Below are 26070 nucleotides of genomic sequence, written 5' to 3'. Positions count from 1 at the left end.
CCTGTCCCCTCTTCTGCTTTGGCTTCAGGCTGCCAGAATGGCATGGCTCAGCTCCAGCGGCCACTGCTGCTGTTACCTTCCACCACCAGTCTCCGATGAGGGGTGGGGGACATCAGCACATGAAGCAGACCCGAACAGGGAGAAGGGGCATTTTGGGAGGTGGGGGGGGGGGGAGGTAGGGCTGGCCTGGCTGCTGGGGGTGGGGGGTACTGCTAGGAATCCTTATCCTGGGAGGCTCGGGGAGGGGAGAAATCCTTTAGTGTCCTACTTTTATAGGTTTGGGGAATTTGCTTTCCCTAAGGGTGGGAGGTAGGAGAAGTAGGGGCACTTATCTAGGAGGACCTGGCTCTTTGAGAAGTTTCCATGCCATGGTCTTAGCTTTCAGCTTTCATTCACACACCTCCCCTACTGGGTGACCATGTCCTTTAAACGTGTTTCCCAACACAGCTTAGACTGTCTGGGCCCCCTTGACAGCTCTGGAGGCAGATGGGGAAACCATCTTTTAGAGTTCTATTTCCCCGCCATAGGGGCTAACAGCCCTGATGGTCTTAAAGGCTGCCTGGGTGAGTGCCGGAGTCTCAAGGGCTAGGAAACACTAGGCAGCATGTGTGGTGCAGGAGGAGCCCCTCAGCCACGCTCCAAGGCTGGCTTTCTCCTCACACTCAGGCAGCCCCAGCACTCAGGGTGCTTCTCTCTGCCAGAGGCAGTCCTCGGCCCAGCCCCTCCCTGGGCTGCTCCCAGCGCTCTGGTGACTTGACACTACCCTTTTTGCTGCTGCTCCTTTTACCTCCCAAAGCTCCCCTCCCCCGCCTGAATTGGGAATGAGGCTTTGTTCTGGGGTGGACTCAGCATTTCTCAAGAACCTACTATGTGCACAGCCAGTGCTTATTGAAGCGAAGCCCTATGCCGACTCAGGCGACACAAGCTGTCCAAGACACGGCCCCTTCCCGCACCTCCCAGGGACCTCCCACACCTCCGTGTGACCTCAGCCTGCTGTGCCCACCCACCCCGCTGACCCCGCGAGCGTGCTCGGGCTTGGAAAGGCACGTCTGTGGGTGTGAGACGGAGCCACAGCATTCGGTGACTAGGGGGAAGGCAGGTAAGTGTCCACGCTTGGTCCCATCCTGGCTTGGGGACGCCAGGGAGGGAGTCCAGTCAGGGCTGTCAGGCTGCCCGCCCCCTCCCTCCTCCCCCGGAGAGCTCAGATGTTGCCCGCGGTGGTGGAAGAGGGTGTGTGGGTGTCAAGGACTCACAGACCAGGCTCTGCTGTCAGCTGGGAATGGATGAGGGTTCCACACTCGGCTTCTGAGAAAGGTGAATTAGGAGCTGGAGTGGGGGGCGGTAGGTGAAGGGGAGAAAGAGGAAAAAGAGATGCGGGTGAGGGGTTACCGAGCTAGGACCGACCTTGCTTGAAAGGAAAGGAGACGTGGCAGGCAGGGAAGTCGGAAAGATGAGGCAAGGGCGGGAGGGGCTTCTCAGCAGTCGGGGCCCTTTCGCTGGAGTCTGGGGCCCTTTCTGCAGGAAAGGGGGGTTGTCCTCGCTTGATTTTTCGGCTGGTCTTCCCGAGCCTTTGCCCGGGGGGCAGCAGCCGCTGGCGAGGGTGGGGTGCTTCTCGGTCCGCAGTTTTCTACAGTGTGTGCTAGGGAGGAGAAGGGGGAAAGGGGATGTAGAGGGGTGACGGCCAGGGCGGGGGCGAGATAAGATTTCTCGGGGGATGGGGTAGCAGCTGGGGGACTGGGGCTCCTGGGTCGGGTCACCATGGGATACCGGTTCAGGCTCTGCAGCCGAAGAAAAAATCCAAGAAGCCGGCAAAGAAAACCACCCCCCGCCACCACCCTTGGCACCGTACCCCTCCCCCCAGGCCCCACCACTCCCCGCACCGCCTCCCCCGGCCGCCTCGTGCTGCCCCCTGCGTTGGGACGACCGACCCACGGTTCTGATTGGTCGGAGACCGGGAGGGGGAGCCCAGGGCCGGATTGGCTGGCGGGGCCAGCGCAGGGCGGGGCGGCTGATTGGCGGAGCTGGGCGAGGGGCGCGCCGCTGATTGGCTGGGGACGAGGAAGCAGGAAGGAGGGCGGCGGAGGCTCCGCTCTCGGGGAGTTTGTGGGGGAACCGCGAGCGGCGTAGCGGATCCCGGAGCCCGGCCCCCGCCGCTCGCCCGTCCGGCTGCCTGCCCCGCCCGTCCGGCCCCCGCCGTCCGCCCGCCCCGGCCAGGCGCTCCCGCCCCCCCGACGGCCCCGCCCGGCCGCGGCCCCCGCTCCGCCCGCCCGGCCCCGGCCCCCAGGAGGAGGCGCTGACGCAGCAGCGTGGAGCCCGGGAATTGAGCGCCCCCGGGGGGTTCCAGCCGCCGGATTCCAGCCCGGCTGGGGCCTGCGGGCGCCCAGAGCCGCGCCGTCCGCGCCGCTGTCCGGGTGAGCTAGGGGCCGGGGTCGAGGAGGGAGGGAAAAGGGACGAGCGGGCGAGAGGGAGCGAGCTAGGGAGGCAGACGAGTGAAGGGGAGAGGACCGGCCGCCCGTCAGCGCGCCCCACCGAGCGCGCCGCGCCGCCGCCCCCGCCAGCCCGGGAAGGGACGGACGGACGGACGACGCGAAGCAGGTGCGGCCGCCCGCTTGCTCGCGCCGCCTCCCTCCCCCGGGTCCGGCGCCACGGTCCCGCCATCGGGGAGCGCAGCGCGCCTCGAGGTGACAGCCCCCGGGGGCCGCCCGCCACTCAGGCTGGGGGCGGGGTGGGTGGCGGCCGCAGGGTGGCAGCTCGGCCGGGCGGCGGCGGCGAGGGCGTCCCGGGCCGCGGAGGGCGGGAGGACGCCGGTCGTTTCCTCGCCGCGGTGGAGCGGGCTCGCCTCCGAGTGCGCGGGCGGCAAGGCCCCCGGCACCCCCTCCCGCCGCGCCCCCTCCCCCATCGCGGTCCCCGAGGCAAGGGGCCGCGGCCGGGGGCGGCGCCGCGGGATCGCCGGCTCAGGGTGGGGGGCGCCCTCCCGCGCTGGGAGGTGACCGGTTGTTGCTGGATGGGGGGCTGGGGATGGGGGCCACACCGGGGCGGGGGGTAGTGTAGACCCGACCCTATCGTGCCGGGAGGAAGGGAGGCGCCGAAGACGGAAGGGAACCGGTTCGAGGAGCGAGTGTGGGCCGCGGGAGGCCCGGCGGAGACCGTGCGGAGCGGCGGCCGAGTCCGAGGTGGGGCGGGGGGATCGAAGTTGTCAGACCGCCTCCAAGTGACAGCGGGACCCCGTGCTCGCGGCCGGGCCTGGTCTGGCCCTGCCCGCCTCGCCGCCTCTTCTCTGGGGCCGGGGGCCAGGTCAGGTCGGGCCCGAGGGGCCCGCTCCGCGGTGAAGCGCCGGACAAAGGCGGCGCCTGAGCGGGCGCAGGTGGTGGCGTCGGGGAGGGGAACAGGTCCGAGCTACCCACCCCCAGAGGCGGGCGACCGGGCCGGACTCTGCCCCAGGGATTGCGGGGGCCGGGGTGCCCGCCGGGAGAAGCCGCGGCAGTGGCTCACCACTCCAGCCGCCGATCGCCTCCTGGTTCTGGGAAGAGTGGGGTCCACCCGGCCGGAGCAGAGGGGCAGAGGTGGGGTGCACAAGGTGGGCCTTGGCTGATGGGACCGGGTTGGTAGACTCCAAGGCAACAGTCTGGTGAGCCACTCTAGACCCTGCCAGGAACGAGGGGTTTCAGCAAGCAGTGTCTGCTCCATGGACAGAGGTTTAGTCCCACCTGGGATATCTTCTAGTCGTCTATTGTCGACAGTCTTAGGGCAGAAGACCAATTGGATTGAAGACTAGGAGATGCCCCCCCCCCCCCCCCCCCAGTGTTCTCCAGCAACCCATCCACAATTGTTTTCAGCACTTTTCTTTAGCTAGGAAGGTACCCACAAAGGGAAATGAGTAGCTGGAGTTTATAAATCCAGGCAGGAATTTAATGATTAAATGAAAAGGTTTCCAGTCTTTTTCCTTTATGCCACCTGAGAGACTTTCCCAGCACCATCTCCACTCCCATGTCTTTTGAAAAACGGAGAAAAGGACCCTAGAGGGAGCACATGTCCTGGAGGGACACCACTGTCCTTGGCTAGCTAGAGGACACTTGGGAACCAGTGGCTTAAGCTACTGAGTGCATCTGTCCCCACCAGTGATCTGCTCTAAGCTCGATGCTGTTTTCCATTTCTAAAAACCCACTCAGAACTCCTGGGCTCCTCATGGGACCCTGTACCTCTTTGAAGAGTTGTGATCACAAAGACAGGGAGGCTGAGACTGTTTTGAATGTCTGCTTTTGCTGAGTTTCTGGGTTCAAGTCCCACCTCAGGTGGCTGTTAATTAGGAGCTGCTCCTAGCTGTGGTTGGCTATAATCCTGGGAAGGCTGCATGTCAGCCTTGCTTAGTATGGGCATGGAGTTAATTCATGGTCGCCCTCTGGCCCCCTCCTCAGAAGGGTCTAAACCCCAGCCTGAGTGGAGTTGAGGCTTATGGGAAAGGGAGGTATTACCTCATGCAAGAGACTAAAGTTTATTCTGAGAGGATGTAATTGTACGTCTAAGATTCAGAGAATGGTGAAGAATTTCAAGGCCTTCTTGCCTCCCCTAGGGCCACACGGTATGTGATTTCTTTTGGTAGCAGTCAGAAGGGGGTGAGCTGGTCTGGCCACTGGGACGTAAAGGGAAATTACCAAAACAGTGTTTCCCTCTTTGACAGGCTCTTGCCTGGCAGCAGACTCAAGTCAGACAGCTCAGGTGTTTAGGAGGGTTTGCTCTGGAGAGTATACTCCAGTTAAGACTTTCTTTGTTTTTTGTATCTCCCTTTTCTTCCTGTTGTTCTGCTGTCCCCATGTCAGGCCTATGTTGTCATGGCCCCCTTTTCCCTCCTGCTTCCTCTGGCCCGTCTGATCCAGTCTGTACACAGCTGCTAGAGCCTTCTTCCTAAAGCACTCCTTCCCCCATGTCACTCCCCTGTTCACACACTTTGAGTGGCTCTTTTTTTCCTGCAGTCTGACCCTAGACGTGTCCTCTGTGGCTCTCCCCTGGCCATGCTGGACACAGCTATCTCCCTGCATCTTTCTGTCTGCTGCTCTCTCCAGTAGAGGAGCCTTTTGCCTTCCTCTCTTCCCACCTGAACCCTACTCATCTTTGTTTTGCTGTCAGGCCACTCCAGGCCAACATTGCTTGCCTCTGGGATTGTGACCCTGAATTTTATAACATGGTGTCGTCTTGAGTGGTTTTGTAAGTTGGAAGTTTATTAAGACAAGGGACAGTATGAGTGTTAAATCTGTGTGTGTGTGAGAGAGAGAGAGAGAGAGAGAGAGAGAGAGAGACAGAGTATTTCAGGATTTCTAGTATAGTGCACTGTGTGTTGTTTTTGTTGAATAAATAAATAAATGCAATTGGCTGCTTAGTTGATTGGGAACAGGGGAAACCTTCCCTTCTTCCTAAGAAATGCTCAGTATGGAGTCCTTGGTGGTTTCCAATATTTTCTGTCAAAAGCACACACATAGGGCACACTGGGGTTGGGGTTGCTTTAGCGTGGGGAACAAACGAAACTTAGCTGTTGTTTCTGATATACCAGCTGGTGGAGAGTCTGTCCTGTGGATTGCTCACATGACACCATATAGACATGAATTGGAAAAGGGCTGGAATCCTGTTTTCCCCCTACCCCACCAGGCCATTCTCTCCACCTGGCTTTGCTGCTCTTATGCAATTTTCCTTGTTGTCCATGCTAAATGAATCCATATGTTTTATCTCTTCTCAAAATCCTGGGTGTAAATGAGGGAGAAAACACGGTTTTGAGAACAGAAAAGAAAAAGATTCCTGGTCTGGCCCGTGGATGGGACTTTGGGGACTGGCATTGGAAGAGGTGATTATCACTGACATGGAGGCGTGATCAGCCCCACACTGGACCCATCAGAAGGGAAAACTAGGATCCCAGCTCTCTTGGAACTTCCGATTTTGTTTACCATCAAACCTTGGACCATGGGGAAAATGTGAAAGAGGGCTGGTGACTGGTTTGAGTCTAGACAGTGAAAAAATAAATTGTGCATCCATCCCCTTTCCCCCAAACCTCCCTTTTGTGCCCCAGTTTGATGATTAATGGACCAGCATTTCCCTTCCAAGCGGGAAGGCCACCCCTCACAGTTGCCATGGCAATGCAGACCGCTCCCCGTCAATTAAAAAAAATCCCTACTACTTCTCTCTTCCTTGCTTCTACTATAGCGGAAGACAAGCTACCTCAGAATGCATTTCCTGGGCTCTCTCCTCAGCTGCTCAGGCTGTTTTGCTGTGCATCCTCGAGCACAGTCCTTCTTCTCTTTCTGGGGTTTGTCTGAGTTTCATTACCTTGAGCCAGTTGTGCCCCTCTTGGATCCAGCAGCCCCTGGAACATGTCTGTGAAGAAGCAGAGAAAATTACTGTTTTTTATTCATCCGTAATGCAAGTTAAAAGCCAGAATGAGCCTTCATCTTTCTTTTGTTTCGGGGTTAAAAAAAAAATTCCTCCACACCACGTCTGGTATGTAGAGGTATAAGTCGGGGACCCTTTTGACATCCCTAAAGGCAGTTTCAGTAAACCTGGAAGGAATTCAACTTCCCAAAATACATACTTCACATTGAAGTTGTATGGGGATTTTCAATTTATTGATTTTCATCTCTCCCCACCTCTCTGTCCTAGCATTCAGGAGGACTTGTGTGTTTTAATTTTATCTGTCCTTATTCCTCTTGGCCTTATTCCGGCAACATCTGGCCTCAGCACCCTGTCGCAAGGTGAGTCATTAAAGAAAAAAAAATCTTAAGGGAAAAAAGTCTCTGGAGTTGAGAAGTAGCCTGTGTTGAACTAAGGCTGCCAGCCGAAGCTGCCGGGTTTATGGAGCATTATACGAACAGCCCCAACATTAAAGGGCCTCCTTTTTATGAATGGGTTGTGAAGAATGTAAATAAAGCAGCATCTCTCAATGGGGAAGCATTTTACATAAGCAGTACTACCCTGGCCCAAGTATTTATGGGAATTCGCTAGCACAGTCTGGCAAGACTCACTTCCTTTGTGAACTTGCCATTTATGCCGGGGACTTTGGAGGGACAAGGAGAGTGCTTCGATACTAAGGGCAGCCCCAGCATGCACTCCTGCTCTGTAGGTCCAGGGCCTTGACTCTGTGGGTCAGCTCACAGCTAGAGGGTCTGTTAACCGTGACAAGACAGAAAATACAGAGAATAGTTAACAGCTCACGAAGATTAGAAACCTAGGCTCCTGACACCTGGGGTCCTGAGATTCTGCAGCTCCTCAAAGTTTGGGCTCTTTCGACCTCCTCAGGACAGGGGACGGGGAGAACTTGGATGATGAAATCCTGCCTGGTTTTATGGGAGGCACCTAACTGGAATGAAATGGGCTGGTTTGAATTTCAGCTCCTTTACGTGTCCCTTGCCCACCTCCTGGTACTACCACTAATGAGCAGTAACCCAGCTAACAGGGAGGAGGAGGAGGAGGAGGAGGAAGAGGAAGAGGAGGAGGAGGAACAACAGGAGGAACAGCAGCAGTCGAGGCTGCAGGGGCCTGTCCAGATGGCCGGACAAGCCCCCTCAGCTCCACTGAGCTCCCTCTCCCCCTTGGCTTTGCAGAGCTGAGTAGCAGCAGCAGGCCCTGGGGTTCCAGTGGGGAGATCGGTGCCCTAGGCGGGGTGGTGTAGAAGCTCACAACCAGAGGACTGTGGGTTTGGTGAGCAGGCCTCAGGGCAGAGTCCTGCTCGAGACTTTGTATTGTGTCCTGGGAAGGATTTTCAGCCAGATTCCATTTTTCCCAGCGGGAAACACCTGCAGAGGTTGGTTGGTTATTCACCTGACTCAGCATCCTACAAAAAACAAAAACAAAAATGTTGTCCTTGAGATCCCGCAGGCCTGATCCACCAGGAATAAAAGAATGGGTTTGTCTCTGAGCCTTTCTGAGATTTGAAATGGGAATTTTTTTTCCAAGGCACCGTGACCGAGTTACCTGAACGAAAAATAAGTGACTCTTAGTTAACAGGATCAATGCCAGGCAGGAACTTGGTGTCTATGTCTTTTTTCTCATTAGTTTCCTTTTCCAGTGGCTTGTGGTGGAACAGGGGGTGGGGGTTGGGGTGGGAGCTTTGTCCACCTCCCCTCCATCCTTGGTTAAGGAGGAGGGACCTGGTATGCTTTCCGCCTTTTGTGACCCCAAGATCTCACCTGGAGTGGTGATGGCTGCTCCTACTTCCCTTCAGTCTGGAACCCCCATGGAGCTCCTTCAGTTTCCTGCAGAGGAGAGGGGTGGCCCACACTTAGGCCCGTCTCCAGCTATAGCCTACCTGTCTAAAATGGGAGTGGAGAGGAGATTGTTAATCACGTTCTCATTTGGCCAGGTGGTTGAATAGAGGTGAATCGTTAGGGTTTAGAAGATCTTGGAAGAAATCATGGGAAAGAAATTAGGGTCCAGTTTGATGCCAGGATACCCTGACAGGTATGCCAGGAGGGAAGATGGAGTCACATTCCTACTATAGTCAAAGTCGGCAGGCCCTCATCATGAAGTGAGGGGCGTCCCCTGCCATGTGCCTGGAGGGGTTCACACAGATCAGACAATGTAGAAAAGAATTATAAAGTGGGTGAAACGACTGTAAGAGATGATCTCCAGAGAACATTGAAAGGACTTAGATTTACTCAGCCCACAGGGAGGTAGCCAAGGGGTAGCTGACACATCTTTGAATATTAAGATTGCTGTTTGGAGTGTGATGACCAAATTGCAGTCTTGATTGCAGTTCAGACTGGAGGAAGATTCCATCTGGTTCAAGCGATGTGGTGAGATCCGTGGGGGAAGTCTGTAGCCTTCATTTCTGGATTTATTGTAAAATCAAGACAACGTATCTTTGAAGCCCTCACCCCTTTCTAGGATATAAAATGGATTTCTTTCCAAAGCGCATATAAGAGTTGACTGGGGATTTTGAGCAGACTTTGCTGTAGAAACAGTTTGTAAAATTATGTTTATGTTCTCTGGCCAGCCCACCAATGCCATTTAATTGGAGTACATCTTTAGTTCCTTTGTGGTGAAAAATTAGGAAAAATAAATAAGACGCTATTACTAATAATTTAAAACAACACAGAAAAACAAAATTGAATGTACAAGTTGATCTTGAATGTTGGTCTGTGAGCCCACAGTTGTCCTGTATTGCATTGGGGCTGTGGGCTTTGGGGGACTGACCCTAGATGCCCTGCCTCTAGCACTGACAGCACAGGAGTGTGGGCGAGTTCTTTTACCCTCTCTACCTGTTCTCTCCTTGTTAGGACAAGATGATAGCAACCACCTCATGAGGCGGTTGTGAGGATAAATGAGAGTGAATGGTACCTGCAGAGAGTGGAGGGTGGGTGGGTAGTGAGTGCTTGACAAACATCAGCCATCCTGTTAGACTAGAAGCCTCTGTGCTGAATTGAGAATTCCCTACACTGCACACTTAGGTGATTTGGGGACTGATAATGCTAACCCTGGTTCTTCGCTGCTGAGTTCACCTTAATATCTGTGGCATTCTTTGTCTTAATACAAGTGTGCCTCTATACTAGAGTGTGCCACCCTTGCTTGCTTAACGGTTTATGGTAAGAAGTGGAGTGAGCGGAATATATTCCTGAGGTATAGCTGGGCTATTTGAGAGAGAGAAGGAAAAGGATAGTAGTGAAAGAGCATTGTGCTGTGTAAATACGAGAGATTTCCTAAAGTAGCCCTATTGAACTGTTGATTACGTCGAAGAGGCACAGTCCTGGGGATGGGAGAGAATTAGGGGGTCAGAGTTTCCTGTCCTGGGCTCCAAGTGATGCCATCAGTCTAGGGTAGAAATGTTTTAAATGTGGTGGAGCAGGTAGGTGGCCAGATCTTTGTTCACTCAACAAGCTTTTATTAAGCCCTGTGGGTGAGATTTAGTGGTAAGGCAGGCAGAGCCCACCTGTCCCCATAGAGCTTGCATCCTAATGAGGGTGGCCCTAATCACTTAGTTAATTAGTCATGTCTGAGCTATTTGTGTGGGGCGCCTGTAACTCTGGTAGGGTTGGCCTTGTGGTTCTGCTTGTGCTGGTGGAGTGTTGGGAAGGCCTGGTCTTGGGTCTCGTTGCTCATGGCTGGCTCATTCAGAAGGTTCGCACTCTGCTGGGGAGGCTGAGGGCAGAGCTCCCAGCTTGGCCTGGCCAGCCAGCTTCTTCTGTTCAGGACAAGAGATAGCACCTCCAGTCTTGGCAAGCCGCTTTAGAAATCTAAGTTGTTGGTTCCTGGAGTGTCCTGGTGGTTGAACCGACACATATCCTTTGCCCTTCTGGGCAGGTGCCCAGAGCAGGCCCGTGAGATATTGTCGTGTTTTTTGAAGAATTGTGTGTGTCAGTAGCATGACATTTCCTCTCAGTTCTGCTGAGGACCTGTTGCTGAGGTTTGGGGTGCCCTGTATCTTTCTGTTTTATTTCTCCCACACTTTTAACTGCCCAGAGTGAATGGGTCCTGCTGCAGGAATAGATCTGCTGCTGGCCCAGCCTGGGCACTGTGGAGTCTGGTTGGGAGAGTCTGAGGGAGCCTTAGCCCGGAACTCTCTTGTCCCCCAGGCTGGAGTAATCCTACATGGAGCTAATAAGGGTGAGTCTGGGAATAGTTTCATCTGTCTCCTGCCTCAGGACTTCAGTTTTTGTCCACCGCTCCTTCCTACATCCAAGCATTGATGCAGCACATTTCTCAGGTTGTTTTTCCCTCAGTACACCGCGCATGAAACAGGCCCTCAGTCAGTGTCTGTAAACGAAGACCTGGTGCATATGTCACTTAGTGAGGCTACCGTGGAGCCATAGCTCTCCACATCAAACTCTAAGCACCGTGTTACAATCCTTGTCACACTCGCTTGTCCTCTTTCTTCCTACCAGCCCACGCTCCAGTTTCGTAGTCTTTTTTGCATTTTTTTCAGCATTTAGCCTAATACTTGACACGCAGGGAAAAAGAACGAGCTTGTGTTGCACATCTGACTTATACCAGGTATTCTGCTAGGCACTTGACACACATGATCATTCAACTTGATCCTCATAACAACTTTGCTGTGTAGACAAGGAAACCAAGGCTCAGAGTTCAGGCTGTGCACCAAGCCCACTTAGGATTAGCAGCAGTATGAAGTGGCTTCTAGCCCCTGCAGGTGTCACATTTGCTGTGTTGAGCCACGATGGGAAGTCAGCATATGTTGGCTGAATGAGCAAAGGTGACAAGAGATGCCATGTGCCTGGGAATGAGTAGCAGGTGCTCTGGCTTAGCGGGAATGGCCCCTGCAGCTACAGGTCTACTTTGTGCACAGAGAAGCTGTGCACTAGGAAGAAGCTAGAGAAAGCACATCACCTGAAGTAGGTGCGTGTGCCTTTAAGGAAACCCTCTAAAGACCAGTTTTTTTTTGTTTTTTTTTAAATTTTTTTTTTCAACGTTTTTTTATTTATTTTTGGGACAGAGAGAGACAGAGCATGAACGGGGGAGGGGCAGAGAGAGAGGGAGACACAGAATCGGAAACAGGCTCCAGGCTCCGAGCCATCAGCCCAGAGCCTGACACGGGGCTCGAACTCACAGACCGCGAGATCGTGACCTGGCTGAAGTCGGACGCTTAACCGACTGTGCCACCCAGGCGCCCCTAAAGACCAGTTTTGTATTGCATGTGATTGCCTTCTAATTTGTCAGGTTAGAATTTCTTAAAACAGAGCACCATGGTGTAACTAAAATACAGTGCTCTCTGCCCACTGTCGTAGTGCAGTTGTCCATGTGTGTATGTTGATTTCTGGACCCTAGGGGTACACTGTCTCTCTCACTCTCAGCCCCCACTAAAAGAAGGGCCTTGTCCCACATTGAGGGCCCTGGCATTTTCTACTGAGGAGATTCCACCATCTGTACTGTTAACTATATTCATGAACGTAATTGTAATTCTCATATAAAATCGAAGAGTCCACTTTATAGTTTGAGTCAAAACTCCCCACTGAGATCTGTGTTCCTTTACAGTTACGAGAGGCTGGTGTCCAGCTTTGCGTCTGGAGCCAGAAGTAAGTGGGGGTTCTGGACACGTGGGTGCTGCTCTGGGCCTGTATGCCTGGGCCCTCTTGCTGGGATGGTCCGGGTAGACAGAAGTAGTCAAAGATGGGACCCGGATGCCAGGCTGGGTTGGCTGAGATACCAGACCCAATGTGTGATGGGTGTGAACCTTCACCGTACAGCTGCTCCCACCTGTCTGAGTTCCTGGGAGCCTCCACAGTGAAGTATGAGGAGCAGGTGGTCTGGCCACTAGACCTGAAGGCAGTCTATAAAACAAGCTATGGCCAGATGGGTCAGGCCAATTCCCTCTGGTGGGGTGGGTGCTTCCTGCCCAGGGTTGTAGGATATCAGGTTGACTGCAGAGTGAATTGGGTGCCCACAGCAGGTGAAGCTAAACAGGCACTGGAGAGTTGGAGCCGGTGGTGGCTGAGGCCACTGGTTCCTCTTCCAGGGCAGCATCCCGGGGACTCGGGCACTTCTGCTGTCTGTGGGTGTCCGTGCTGAAGCAGCAGTCAGATGGCGGAAGCTGGCAAACGCATGCCCCCCTGACCCCATCCCCTGGGCTTTTCACCATCCAGTTGAGTGTTTCCCAGAGGCACGGAGCTGTTGTTTAGGGTTTGTTGGGATACAGTTTCTGCCCCTGTCCTCTCCCTGTGGGGTAGATGGAACCCCACACACACAAGTCCCGCCATAGCCTCTCCATCTTTACCTGGGGTTGACACTTGGGTGTCTTTGGCAGAGTAGAAGCAGAGCAGAGTTCAGGTGTAGGCTAGGTTTTCAGATCTCTCTCTGCCCCAACAGCTCTGGGCTCCTGATGTGGGGAACCTGCCCCCCAAGCCAAGAGCCACTGCCTTCCTCTGTGGGTCTGGAGGGTGGGGGAGAAGTTGGTCTGCCTGCTTCCTACCCTACTAGGCTTCTGCACAGAGACTAGCGTCATCCTCACCACCATTCTTAAAATTCCTTCTGGTTTATCCATTTTAGATGAACAAATCAGGTTCAGAGAAGTTAAATAAGTTGCTAACCAGGGACGGAGCTGACATTCGAATCCAGGTCCACCTCGCTTGAAGGTTTGGTTCTTTCCAGTTTACCAGCCATGGGGGATTGGAGGGACCCCAGACTCGACTTAACCTGGCTTCATCATAAGAATTTCAGCAGCTTCACCTGTTTTTCCGTGAAGTAACACCAACTAAATTTCAGTCAACAGGAGCGTGCCTTTGTGCTCTTGCTGCTTTTCTTCTCTGATAGAAGATTCAGGAAAGTCAGTGCTCATGAAAAACTGTTATTCCTTTGGGGGAGTGTGGAAATTATTCCGAGAGAGCGCAAAGGAAGGAAGTGCTTAATTCAGTGCCAACCATGTGGCTTTAGGTGTAATCGGAGTTGGGAGGTGGCTTGGGTCAGGGACCTTCCTGACCCTCACCCAGGTGACCAGCTAGTCTGCCTTTGCCTAAGACCCCCCTGCATATTTTCCTCCTATTAAAAGTAAAGTTAAAAGCCTGAAAAGTAGAATTTAAAATGCAGAGATTTCAGGAAGGGTAGTGGGGCAGAGTCCTGGGTCCTGAACCCCTAAGAATGGGGGTGGGTGTATACTCTAGAAGCTGGGTAAGTAAGGGTAGGGGGAGAGGTGCGGCCAAAGCTGAGAGCCCAAGGGCAGCCTCCGTTTGCAGGAGTGATCTGGACTTGACACACTGGTTTTCCCTTCAGCAGTGCCCACAGCCCACATTCCTCCAGGCCTCTGACCCTCCCTTGCACACAACACTTTGGGTGTGCTCTGCCTGTGAGAGCGGAGGGTGGTGCATGATGCTGCCGCAGTTTGCGGGCAAGACTCAAGTCTTCCTTCCCTTTTTACTTTTGTAGAGCTGACTTCTAGTCCTGAGCAGACATGGGGTACAGGATATGGACACTTCAGCTCAGTTTTGTGACCCAAAGTGCCTGGGGCTGTGATGGCCTGTTTGCTGTCTTTGGAATACACTTGTGATTTTAGATTCAACCTGTGGTTTGCTGGATCTTTGGTATGGAGGACACCGGCCAGCCACTGTCCTTCATGGCAGCTGGCTGTTGGCCGATCAGGCTAGGGACGATCAGACTGGTCTTCTTCAGTGTGAGCTAGCTTGACACAGTCTAGGTGAGCAGTAATGTGTCCTGGGGAGTCCCTCCTAAGAACCTTCTCTCAAGGGGGCCCAGACCATGTATGCCTGGGAGGACAAGGCTTCCCAGAGAGAAGGGTGGTGCTGAGAGAACCCAGGCACCCTTGTCTCTTTGCAGTGGTAGGAAGTTTCTGGTTGAGCTAGTGTGTAAGGACAGGACAGCAGGAGCATTGGCAGAGCTGGAATGGGAGCCACACCTCCTGCTTTCCCAGGATTTTCTTCCCCCTTTGAGCTGGGCCACCCCTGCAGGTTAGAGGGGCCTGGCAGGCTAGGAGCCCCCTCCACCCAGCCCCACCCCAGGGAAAAGCTGCAGCCGAAGTTCTCACAAGTCTGGCTTCAAAGCATGACTCATTCTCTCGCTCTCCTCAGACTGGAGGGCAGCGAGGGAGGCAGCAGAGACCCCAGCCTCTCCTCAGAACAGTGAGTGACATTGCTGCCTTAGGCACCACACGAAAGCTAGGAGTTCTTTTGCTGGTGATGAGGGATTTGGTGGATTCAAGGGAAGCTAGCAGTAGGCTCTTATGCTTGATTTGGAAATGTGACTTGCATCCTGTGATTTAGAGGCTTCCTGGGATCAGGGGACAGTGGGTACGATACTACAGGGAATGCAACCCCAAGTTCTGGGGCCAGTCTCCCTACAGTGGAAGGCTCCCTCCCAACCTTCACCTGCTGGGACCTTTTGCGTGTTGAGAAGGGAGGCAAGTATCCCAGAGTCCACTCTTGCAGCTGGTCCACCAGCAAACTGGGGGTGGATGGGGGGGAATAAGGGACAGGCCAGTCACCTCTCAGCTAAGAGCTCTTTTGTTTGCCAGGCTTGAAAGCACCTCCCTGAGCACCCTCTCTTTTCCATCTGGCCCTGTACTTGCTTTGTACTTGGTGTCCATGTCCTTAAAGGCCACAAGCCCAGGTGACCTCAGCCTTGGCCCCCAGCCATTCCCAGGCCGGACTCCTCTGGTAACTTGGGGCCTGTTGAGGGGCTTCGGTTCTTGCTCAGCTATGCGGTCTGTTCACAAATCCTCTGTCTCCAGGCCCTTTGGGGGTGGGGAAGGGCTGGGCCTAGGCTTTCGTAGGAAATACAGATGTGCTTCTTATTGCTGCGCCTCCTCCAGCACAGGGGTGCCCTGCATTTGAGAAAGGGGCCTGTGGATTTTAAGCAATTGGGATGCTTTTGAGAGTAAAAGGAGGCATTGCTAATAAGCCTGCTGAGCAAACAGGGATGGGTGGTCACCCTGATTAGAAGCAGGAAAAAGTCTTAGGGAGCCTAGCAGATGCCTGGGATTTTTTAAGGAGCTCTCCTGTCTGTGCTTCAGGAAGGAATGGATTTGTCTCCTGTGACTCTGCCTTGTCCCGGCCTGGTCTCTGGGCAGTGGCAGGTCCCCGCACGTGGCCAGAGCAATGCCTGGCACAGTGCCTCCCTTTTCCAGTTTTCCGAGTCCTTTCTTGAGGGCGAGGGACACCCACGGTGCCCTCAGCCTCGTTTTCTGAGCACTCTTTCTCAACTAGTGGAGTATGTGTCAGGAGAAAAGGTACCCAGTGACCCCAGCCATTGGCCCAAGTCCAAAGGAGCTAGCTGGGAAGGGCTCAGGAATTCCTGGGAGCTGTCAGGCTTGGGACTTTCAGGGTTAAATCCTGGCCCAGCAGGGACTGCTCCCAGCTTCTGGGGAGAGTGAGTATGAATAACAATAGCAGTGGGGAAATTAAGCTGGAAAGCCTGGGCTTGCTGGGTGGGGAGGGGGTTGCAGGGTGCCAGAGAGGGCAGAGCCTTGTCTGACACCTTATTTGGCAGCACCTTGCTTTGCTTTGGGGAGTAGGTAAGGAGTGAACAGCTCAGTAGTCTCTGACCACTGACTCTGACACCCCCACCCCCCACCCACCAGTTCTCCATTGCCTTGGCCATGCCAGCTTCCAGGATACAGCCCAGCTCTGGCCTCTCATTCAGGAGGGGGCCCAGGCTGCCCCAGGTATGTTGGGGGCAAGGGGAGTATTTGCCAAGTAAAGTTAGGGGATGATGCCTGGTCAAGTGGGCATCTTCTCTCTGGGGCTTTGGGCTTTCTGCCGCTACCCCCACTCCACTCCACCCCACCCCCAGCCCTCTTCTCTGCCCAGCTTCTTGCCTACCAGGAAGGAGACCTGAGAAATAGGGCAGGACTAGCAAGGCAGCCCAGTTTATCCCCTGAGTTAGTTCTTTCCTTTGATACTTCATTTCCCTCTTAGTGGCTGGTGAGGGTTTAAAGCTATACCACAGGCCTAGTTTGTGTTCTGCGAGTTTTCTACCCAGGGATTCTGGCCCTTGCCTTATGGACATCCCTTCTCTGGGCACAGGCACTGTTTGGGCTGCCCTTCCCTAGAATCTGAACCATGGTGGGTCTGGCTTCTAGGGCTGGCCCAGACCTCCCCTGACCATGGACTCCTCAAGGCCAGGCCTTCCCCTTCAGGGGGCTTTTCCAGCAAAACGCACGTTGTGGCTTTCCTGCTGTATGTGCCTGGCAGGGTGTCCCCACAGGCTGGACTTTGCTACCTCCACAGTCGAGCAGGCAACTTCCTCACCTTAGCTCCCCACTGTCCATGTCCTTATCCTCCTGTGGCCAATCGCAGAAGCCCCAGGATGGGGGAAGGGTTGGTGATGTTTTTAAAGGAACAGATGGGCTCCCACCATCCAAGCCCCCATCCTGGCTTGGCATCTTCACAGCCTCTTCTTGACCTGCAGTGAGTATCTAGTGGGAGAAGAATAGATAGACTGAGAACTTTGCCCCCAGCACTTTCTGTCTTCTCATCCCAGGGTCTGCATCCTTCCATAGGGGCTTAGTTCAAAGAAGGACCCTAGGTTAAGAGAAGAGTGGGGCAGCCAGTCCTTGCACAGCTGTTGGTAGCCTGATCCCACTGGACGCCCCCCCCCCCGCCCCCCGCCCGGAAGAGGGGTCTTGGGAAAAGCCAGGCTGTAGATGGGATGAGTGTAGGCCAGAGTGACGGAAGGTTGGGGGCGGGGGGTGGCACTGGATGGGCTGCAGCAGAGGAGAGGCAGACAGGGCAGGGCAAGGTGGGCTTCTCTCATTGCCTGCCTTCTGCCCTGCAGATCGAAAGTACTCCATGACACACACGCGGAGGAAGTCCCTTCCCATGCTGAGTTCGGGCCCCACTGGCCGCCGGGAGCCCCTGCAGATGGAAGGCAGCAATATGGAGCAGGGGGCAGAGAGTGTGGAAGCAGGCATGCCCGAGAGCCCAGGGCACCTCACAGGGCGCCGCAAGAACTACCCACTTCGTAAGCGCCCATTAGTTCCTGAGAAGCCTAAGGCCTGCAAAGTGCTGTTGACCCGCCTGGAGAATGTGGCTGGTCCACGGAGTGCAGATGAGGCTGATGAGCTGCCCCCTGACCTGCCCAAGCCCCTCAGCCCAGCCCCATCCAGTGAGGACACTGCCCTTGCCCAGCCCCGCAAGAGGCGCCTGGCCTCCCTCAATGCGGAGGCCCTCAATAACCTGCTGCTGGAGCGGGAGGATGCCAGCAGCCTGGCCGGCACTCGTCGCAGTCGAGGGGGAGACCCTCACCGCAGTCGGGACCGTGACCGGGCCAGTGGGGGCTGGTCCTCTTCCAAGAAGCGGCCCCGGCTAGAGGACCTCGGAGGGGGAAGTCGGGACCTGTCCCCAGAGCCAGCACCTGAGGAGGGTGCTCGTCGAGATGGTGACCCAGCTCCCAAGAGACTGGCCAGCCTGAATGCAGCTGCCTTCCTAAAGCTGAGCCAGGAGCGGGAGCTACCCTTGAGGCCGCCTCGTGCCCACCCAGAAGCAGATGGGCGCTCCACAGAGCCACCAGCACTGAGGGTTCCGAGGCCAAAGTGGGCTAAAGTCAATGGCAAGAACTATCCCAAGGCCCGGCAGGGGCTTGGCTCTGGGGAGGCTGTAGGTCCACCCGGCTGGCAAAAGCACCCCGAGGAGCCATGGCCATCTGCCACCCCTCGTGGGCCGGCCAGCCAGCCACCTTACCAGCCCCTGAGCAAGGCTCTGGAGAGCCCCTTGGGGCTGCGCCCCCACCTGCCCCTGCTGATGGGTGGGCAGGCAGCCTTGAAGCCGGAGCCTGGGCGCCCAGGCGAGGAGTCACCTGCCCCCAAGCAGGAACTGCACCAGCCTTCTTTCCCTGCACCCCAGCTGTCCCCCCTGCCGATGCCTGGCAACCCTGCCCACTACAGTGGCCTGTGTGGTAGGCCTGAGCTCCCTGCACTAGGCAGCTTCTACCTGTACTGCAGCCAAGATGGGCTGCAGCGTGGAGGCTACTCCCCCTGCCCCATGCTTCCTGAGGGCAAGTTGTCCCCAGTGGCTGCACCTAACGAGGGGCTCCTCTTGGCACCGAGCTCAGTGCCCGCGGGCACCCCTTTCCAACACCCTCCCTGGGGCTCTCGCTACTGCTTTAGCGAGGACACTGGAGTGAATGGCTACAGCATCTGTGAAATGTTGCCCCCGTCTCTTACCCATATTGGCACCACCTGTGGCGGCTGCCCCTACAAAATGCCTTTTGCAGCAGGTAAGCCTTCTTAGGTGTGGGATGTCCCAGGGAGTCAGATAGTGTCCTAGGAGGGTGGGCCATGTTTTGGGTGGGGTTCCTTGAGGTCTAGTTACAACATGGGTGGTAGGGGGCTTTGGAAAAGGAAGACTCCCCTAGTTTCATGCCCCAAGCCAAGGAGTATTCCCAGAAAAGGGGCCTGTGTCTAGCTCTTTGCTCTGGCTCCCCTGTGTATAGAGATCTCTTGGCCAGGTAGTTAGGTAGCACTGTGGTGGTGGAGGGGGCAGGGAGAGCCATCCCTTCCTCCCCATTAGGATACCCATTCTCAGACTCTTGAATAGCAAATTAGGTATTGAAATTAGTGCTTTTGCCAAGTTGTTCCTATGTCCCTTTGCCTTCCTCGAGAGCTAGAATTCTACCTTCCAGGAGCCCATTCCATCTGCATGCTGGCCTAGTTCAGCATTCATGGGAAGGAGGGTGGGTAACCAGGCCCAATAGGTGGTGCCAGACGCGGCAGGATTGCTTTGCCCTGGCCATACAGGCCTTGAGAGAGAGGTGGTGCCCAGACTTGGCATCGCCTTGCTGGGGGCTAACAGGGGGCACACTCCGAGAGTAGACCAGCAGAGTTCCCTGGCACAGACAGAGTGCTGACAGGGTCCGTGGCTTTGGTGTCTGCTTCCTAGCAAGGCCCATTCCTAGCAAGACCCAGACACCAGGGAGGCTTGCGCTGTAGCCAATGAGACACCCCCACGGTGATCACTCTTACCCCAGACTGGCAGGCGTGTCCTCACATGCTTCTCCAGGCTCTGTCCCTGGCTCCTGGGTGGAAATGAGGTGACCAGAGCCATCCTGTCTAGCGAGTCTACCCTGCTGCTGATGAAATGAGAGGCTGGGCCTTACCAGGGCTCTCGTTGCTACTACCCCACACCCCATCTTGTAGGGGTCTATAAAACAACTTTATAGACCAGTTGACTCTGGCCCGACTGGTTGTTTCAGGTTTTGGTGTGAGTTGGAGCACTAAGAAATGAGATCAGGCTGCTTTTTGGGCTTTTCCTTCTTTTTTGTACCACTCTCCCAAATCTAGACCCCCTAAACCATGGGACCCAAGACCCTACCCCCTTACCCTGGAACACCAGTAAGCACCACGTGCCAGGTATTGTTCCAAGCACTTTACATACGGGAGGCCACATGGCATGTAATTGAGTACAGATTCTGGAGCCAGACTGCCTAGAGTGAAATGTTCTCCCCCACTTCCTTAGACACGTGACCGTGGGACAAGCCAGTAACTGCTTGTGTCTCGGTTTCCTTAATTTAGAATGGTGGCAGTGGTACTTACCTCCTAGGGTTGATGTAAGGATGTAAGGATGAGATGAGTTAATACGTTGATAAGAAAAACGCCTGGGACACTCTATATGATATTTGCCATTCCTGCTTCTATTGCAAGGCACTGAGAGGTAGCATGACTTGCCTGCGGTCACACAGTCGGTGAGTGGCAGGTCTGGGGTTGACATCCTGGGCTGACACCCACTCCCCTGCTCCTTAGCACTGTGGAAGCCCCGGAGGAGAATAAGTCAGAGCTAGAGACTCTGTTCCCATTACCTGCCCTTCTTGCAGGCTAGAAGGGGGAGATAGCTGTGGGCCGGTCTCCAAGGTCAAGAAGCACCCTTGGCCAGTCACTCTGACAGTCTACCTCAGAGGCCCCTGACTCCACTTGCACCTCAGGGACCCTTGGGTACACACTCCGAATTAAGACAGTAGGCTCTGAAAGCAGGGGGGGCCAGAGGGATTGTTACTGCTTGTCCTTACCTGTCCTAACCCCTCTCTCCTTTTCCCCAGAAGGCTGCAGGTCCCTAGGCCAGCTGGAATTTCCTCTCCCGGAAGCCGGCCACCCTGCCTCACCTGCCCACCCCCTCCTGGGATGCCCTGTGCCCAGTGTGCCACCTGCAGCGGAGCCCGTCCCCCATCTTCAGACACCCACCTCGGAGCCCCAGACGGTAGCCCGTGCGTGCCCTCAGAGCGCCAAGCCTCCTAGCGGCTCCAAGTCAGGTCTGCGCACGGGCTCCAGCTGTAGGCACACTGCGAGAAGCAAGGCTGCCTGCAGGCCCAGCCACCCCAAGCAACCGCGCGTCCAGCGCCCACGTCCACGCCGCCGCCGCCGCCGCCGCACTAACGGCTGGGTTCCCGTTGGGGCTGCCTGTGAGAAGGCGGTCTATGTCTTGGTGAGTGCCAGCTGTTAGCCGATGGGGAGGAGGGAAGGGGCCAGTGGGGACAGGACCTGCTCTGAGGTGGGTTCCAGGAACCCTGGACTCGAGCCTGGTTCCCAGGCTTCTACCCTGGGAACCAGTCATGCTGGCCCGGCCTCCTTCCCTAGCCCCACCGATCCTGTACCATGTGCTTTGAGGAGCTCCAGGGACATACAGTCAGAGCTGCTGACCTCCATTTCTGTTGCCGACTCTCAGGGAACCCATCTGAAGTGGCTTCACAGCTCATCCTTGATCATACTGTCCCTTCTATCCTGGATTATAAAATGGAGGATTTCATGGAGGCTTCTTGGATGAGTATGCATAGGGATCGTTGGGATAGGCAGAGAAAATGAGTGTGATGCCAGGAACGTTGGAGATGCAGATGATGAAAATGCTTGACTAAACTTCATTGAGTACTTTCTGGGTGGCAGAAAGTAAATACTGTATTATTCCTCACTACTACCCTGGGAGGTACATATCCCGTGTTCATATAATTATCCCCATCTCACAGATGAGGAAACTGAGGCATGGCAGCAGACTAATTTGCCCAGGGCTACCCCCACTTAAGGGCTTACGGGTCAAACCCATACTGCCCCAATAGGAAGTTTGAGGACTTTGTCAGTGGTGTGGGCTTGGAGCAAGAGAGCCAGCTCTTGGGGTGTGGTGTTCATAGCGCAGCGTCAGAAGCTTTAGGCCACTTTCCCAGCCCTATTCCTATTTTTCTTTCTTTCTCCAGCCATGGGGATCTCCCATCCGCATCCTGCTCCTGAGAGCCAGGCTTAGGGAGAAGAGGCCACTGTGCAAGCTGCTTTTACAGCTTCCCATCCTCAGTGGTTTGACTGCCCTGAGGAAAGCACAAAGAGAATGTCTTTCGCTCCCTCCCTTCCCCCTCCTCACTCTGAATGTGGCCCCCACGAGCCTGTTTGTGTCATTGATTTCTTGCTTAGGATGAACCAGAACCAGCCATCCGAAAGAGCTACCAGGCAGTGGAGCGGCACGGAGAGACCATCCGGGTCCGGGACACTGTCCTCCTCAAGTCAGGCCCACGAAAGACATCCACACCTTATGTGGCCAAGATCTCTGCCCTCTGGGAGAACCCTGAATCAGGTACCCCCTACCTGGAGTCTGACCTGCTACTAGTCTCCTCATGTTCTTGGCACAGAGTCTGCCTTCCACTCAGCCGGCATCTGTCTGCTGCTGAGGGTTGCAGATGGCCTTGTGGTTTGGGTTGGATCAGCTCTTTAACCTTTCCTGCCACCGAGGGGTAGGCACCGGCCCCCCCCCTCCCCCTCACCTGTCAGTGCCTTTTCCCCCTTCTTCCTCCATGCCTGACAGCATTCCAGGCCACTGAGCTGCCAGGCTTGGCCTGAGGCAGGGGATATGGGTGGCTGGAGCCTGCAGGATTGGCCCAGGCGTTGAAGTTGGATGAGACTGCAGGGCAGGTGGCCAGCCTTCCTGCCTGTCTAAGTAACTCTGGGGTTGCCAGCTCAAGCCATGACTGCTTCTCTTGTCCCCCTAGGAGAGCTGATGATGAGCCTCTTGTGGTATTACAGACCAGAGCACTTACAGGGAGGCCGCAGTCCCAGCATGCACGAGGTGAGCCGCCTGGCAGGTGTGTTGGGGAGGGCAGGGGTGGCAGAGGGAGAAACTGCGGCACCAAGAACATGGTTGGGGAGGCAGCCATGGGCAGTCGAGTGATCGTCGCCTTGGACGCCATGGAAGGGCCTGGGTTTTAGCCTCTTTTCCCAACACTGATCCAATTCATGTTTTAAAGGGAACAGTAACTTTTGTCTTAAAAGGGGAACAGGAAGGGAAGCCCCCAAGGGCATGCCAGAATGGGAGCAAGTAGATGTGTCCTCCTGGCAGCAGGAAAGGGGAGGTGGAACTGCACACCTGGCCCCCTTTGATACCGTCTGTGGCATGAGAGGGAGGAGAGAAGAGACTCCAGACACTCTTGGGCACTTTACCCAGCTGTGTGCCAGGAGAGATAGTGCCATCGGTGTGGTCACTCCGCCCGCAGTCTGAGCTCCCTTTCACTTTGTTTCCCTTGCTGGGACTTTCCATCTCATGGGGAGATGGGCACCCGTTCCCCTCTCCTCCCTTGAGCTGGGGGTCAGGAGGCTGATGACATGGGCTGGGGGGGCGGTGCTGGAACAGGCCCCTGGCTATTCCTGAGTAAGAGGGACCTAAGGAGGGAACAGAGGAGTGCCTTGGGGTGGGCACTAGGTGCGGAGCAGTTAGGCCAGAATTCCAGAGATGCTCCCTGGCTTCCTGGGCACTAGCTGGAGTTACCTCAGGTCACAAGTCCCAGGAGAAGAGTTAACGTCCACCTTGCTACTGGAGGTAGGTGCTTCCAATCCTGGTACCAACAACCTCCTCTCTCTCCTTGAGCCTTTGCAGAATGAAGTCTTTGCATCGAGACATCAGGACCAGAACAGTGTGGCCTGCATCGAGGAGAAGTGCTACGTGCTGACCTTTGCTGAGTACTGCAGGTGGGTGGTGCCCTGCACCTCTGTCTAGCCTCTCCCCTCAGACTCCCCAGGGCTGTTTCGGGGGCTGAAATTCCCAAGGGGATCTCATTCACTGGGCCCGACCTCCCAGAATGTTCTTCTTCACAGCCTTCCACCATCTGATGTTTGTAGAAGAACGAAAAATTGTTCTTCCTCTAAGACAGAGTGGTTGGGGCAGAGTTGAGGATGGTTACAGTACTGCTCTCAGAGAACCATCGAGGAGAATTGGCAGGTGTTGGGAGGGAGGACCCAGCAGATGTGCTTCCCCAGTGACAGAGAAGATGGACTGGCGGTTGGCAGAGAGGGCATAGCCCCCAGGACAGGGATGGAGGCAGCACCAGCCCTTGTGGGGGTGGGAGGGGATGCCCCGGCTCTATGGGCAGGGTGGGGAAGGAACTGATCTTCCTGCAAAGGTGGCTGTGGTAAAGACAGCAAATGGTGGTGTGTTACTGCAGATTCTGTGCCATGGCCAAGCGCCGAGGCGAGGGCCTCCCCAGCCGAAAGACAGCACTGGTGCCCCCCTCTGCGGACTACTCCACCCCGCCACACCGCACAGTGCCCGAGGACACGGACCCTGAGCTGGTGTTTCTTTGCCGCCATGTCTATGACTTCCGCCATGGCCGCATCCTCAAGAACCCTCAGTAGCCTCCTCAGGCTCACACTGAGGCTGCCCACGGGCAAGTGGGGCTCGGGGCAGGGGGTACTGCTTGAAGCACAGCACTTGGTTAAGGGGCCACAGGGACCTGAAGTTGCTGGCCTGTGGTTCTCTTGGGGGGGAGGGCAGGGATCCCTATGGGTACTGGGCCCTTGGGAGGGAAGGGGAGGCCAGGGTATAGGGAAAGCATCACAGCCCTCAGTTTGGCCCAGGGTACCTCTCTATGGTTGCCTGGGTGGAGGCTTAAAGAAGCAGTCTTCCCTGAGACTGGGCCAAGCCTGAGGGGCATGGGGCCCTGGGGGAGGGGAGAGTCTTTCAGGAACAAGGCCCACTAGGCTCTTTAGCCTCCCCTGGGCCCTTCAAGAGGGAGTGGGAGCCAGCTTTACCTCACCCACTGTGACCCGCTGCTTCCCCATCAGCCTGGGACCAGGCTCTCCCAGATTTTAGCACAGCTCCGAGTTCCTTCCTTTGAGGCATAGAGAGCCAGAGTCTGGCTTCCAGAGCATGGACTTGCTTTTTCTAGACTCGGGGCCTTTCCCTGGCTTCCTCCTTTGCCCCTGCAGTAGCCCCTGGTGCTGGGACAAGTTACCCAGTGCACATAGTCATGGGTGTGGCCCACTTGTGGGAGTCAGCTTCCTGTCTGCCTCCTGGTGAGGGCCACCCAGCAGGTCTGGCTTCCCAGAAGCTAACTGGTCAACATGAGGTTTATCATGTCTGGGAGGGCAGAAGGGAGCTGGGAGGGGGTGGGGGGCAGGGGGCAAGGAAAATTGCTACCTGATTTATTGAAGACTTTTCCTCTTGCCTTACACTTGGAGGTTCTAGGAAACCTCTTGCAGAACTTCATACATGACTCTTCAAGCCACACCCACCTGAAATCAAACCAAAGGAGTGCTGTGGCTCCCCTTGCCCTGCCACCCCTTACCCTAGTCTTTTGTAGATTGCACTAATTTACATCCCTGCGAGAATCAACACTGTATCAGTCCACAGACCTGCTGAGCTGCAGCCACTCACTCTAGGAGCTAAGGACCTGCATTTTCAGTTTGTTCCTGTTGCCCAGGGGCCCCGTTCTCACCTCATGCTGCTCCCCAGAGTAGATTAGAGGCTGAGCCCCCTCTTGTCCTAGTCAGGACTAGGCCCTGGCCCTGGGGCTATCTGTGAGGGGGCTGAAGCAGCCTGGTTCTTTCCTGTTTGTACCAAAGAGGAGCATGGTGGGGAGGGGAGGGGAGGGGGGAGCACAGTGTGGCTTGGGCCCTGCTTGTGAGCACTTACACAGGGCACACCCCTGGGGGTAGGAGCCAAGGAGGGCAGCACTCCCTCTTCTCCCCTAGGAAGGGGCAGGCACAGACCCGGCATGTAAGGAGGTGACACTGGGTGAGGACAGTCAAGCTGGGTCTAGAGAGGGAGGTGGAAGCACATCCTGTGGGCGCTCCCAGCCTTGTGCTTATAGGCTGCTCCCAGTTGGTCCCTGGGCTTAGGGGGGCCCTGGAGGCTTCAGAGGTGAATTTCCATACAGAAAGCCCAATCCCAAACCTGAAGGGAAGGGGCTAGGGTGCCCTTGTACTGAATAAGCTGTCAGGAGGAAGGCGTGGGGCAGTAAGAGAGGTTGGCATAGTGGCCATGGGGCCTTTGGAGAGCCAGCCTTGGAGCCTGCTCATTCCCAGGGTGCTTGGCCCTTGCTGCTGAGGAGCCCAGCCTCACCTAGCAGGAAAGGAGATCAAGGCCCCTCCTCCCAGGAGGCAGGGTCTGCTGCCCAGAACTTAAATGCTTTTGAAATCTTAGATGTCGAAATATTTTTTCGAACCTGAAAATGCAGCTGGTAGAATTTCATTGGAAGCATAATTCATGTAAAATATATTTTAGTTGATATTTTGTAAAATGCACTTTTTGTGTGTGTCAACCCTGGTTTCTCAGATCTGTATTTCAGTGTTTACAAGGGAGGGAGGACCTTTCCTCACCTCCCTTTTGACAGAGATTAGAAGTACTTCTTTAAGAAAAAAATAAATTTGAAAAATTGTATTGATTTAGAAAAGGA

General features: G+C 55.4%; 1 protein-coding gene across 6 annotated transcripts; it reads left to right on the top strand.

The window, feature by feature from the left end:
- Positions 1–1030: 1030 nt before the first annotated feature.
- BAHD1 (bromo adjacent homology domain containing 1) lies at positions 1031–26070 on the top strand. 6 transcript variants are annotated; one of them, XM_060618940.3, is made up of 8 exons: positions 2059–2411; positions 16016–16099; positions 17212–18651; positions 20467–20849; positions 21821–21980; positions 22393–22469; positions 23265–23365; positions 23839–26070. In XM_060618940.3, exons 3-8 carry the CDS (start codon positions 17226–17228, stop codon positions 24026–24028), a joined length of 2337 nt encoding a protein of 778 aa, XP_060474923.2. In that variant the 5' UTR covers positions 2059–2411; positions 16016–16099; positions 17212–17225; the 3' UTR covers positions 24029–26070. The 6 variants fall into 6 exon arrangements, with proteins under 6 accessions (XP_060474915.2, XP_060474917.2, XP_060474923.2 ...); XM_060618938.3 differs by lacking the exon at positions 16016–16099 and adding an exon at positions 6643–6734 and having other exon boundaries at positions 2313–2411; XM_060618932.3 differs by lacking the exons at positions 2059–2411; positions 16016–16099 and adding an exon at positions 1031–1099 and having other exon boundaries at positions 20470–20849.

The sequence above is a fragment of the Panthera onca genome, chromosome B3, assembly GCF_046562875.1.
Source record: "Panthera onca isolate mPanOnc1 chromosome B3, mPanOnc1 haplotype 2, whole genome shotgun sequence".
Classification (NCBI taxonomy): domain Eukaryota; kingdom Metazoa; phylum Chordata; class Mammalia; order Carnivora; family Felidae; genus Panthera; species Panthera onca.
The sequence above is the reverse complement of the archived record's forward strand: the minus strand, read 5'-3'. Positions and strand labels throughout refer to the sequence as shown.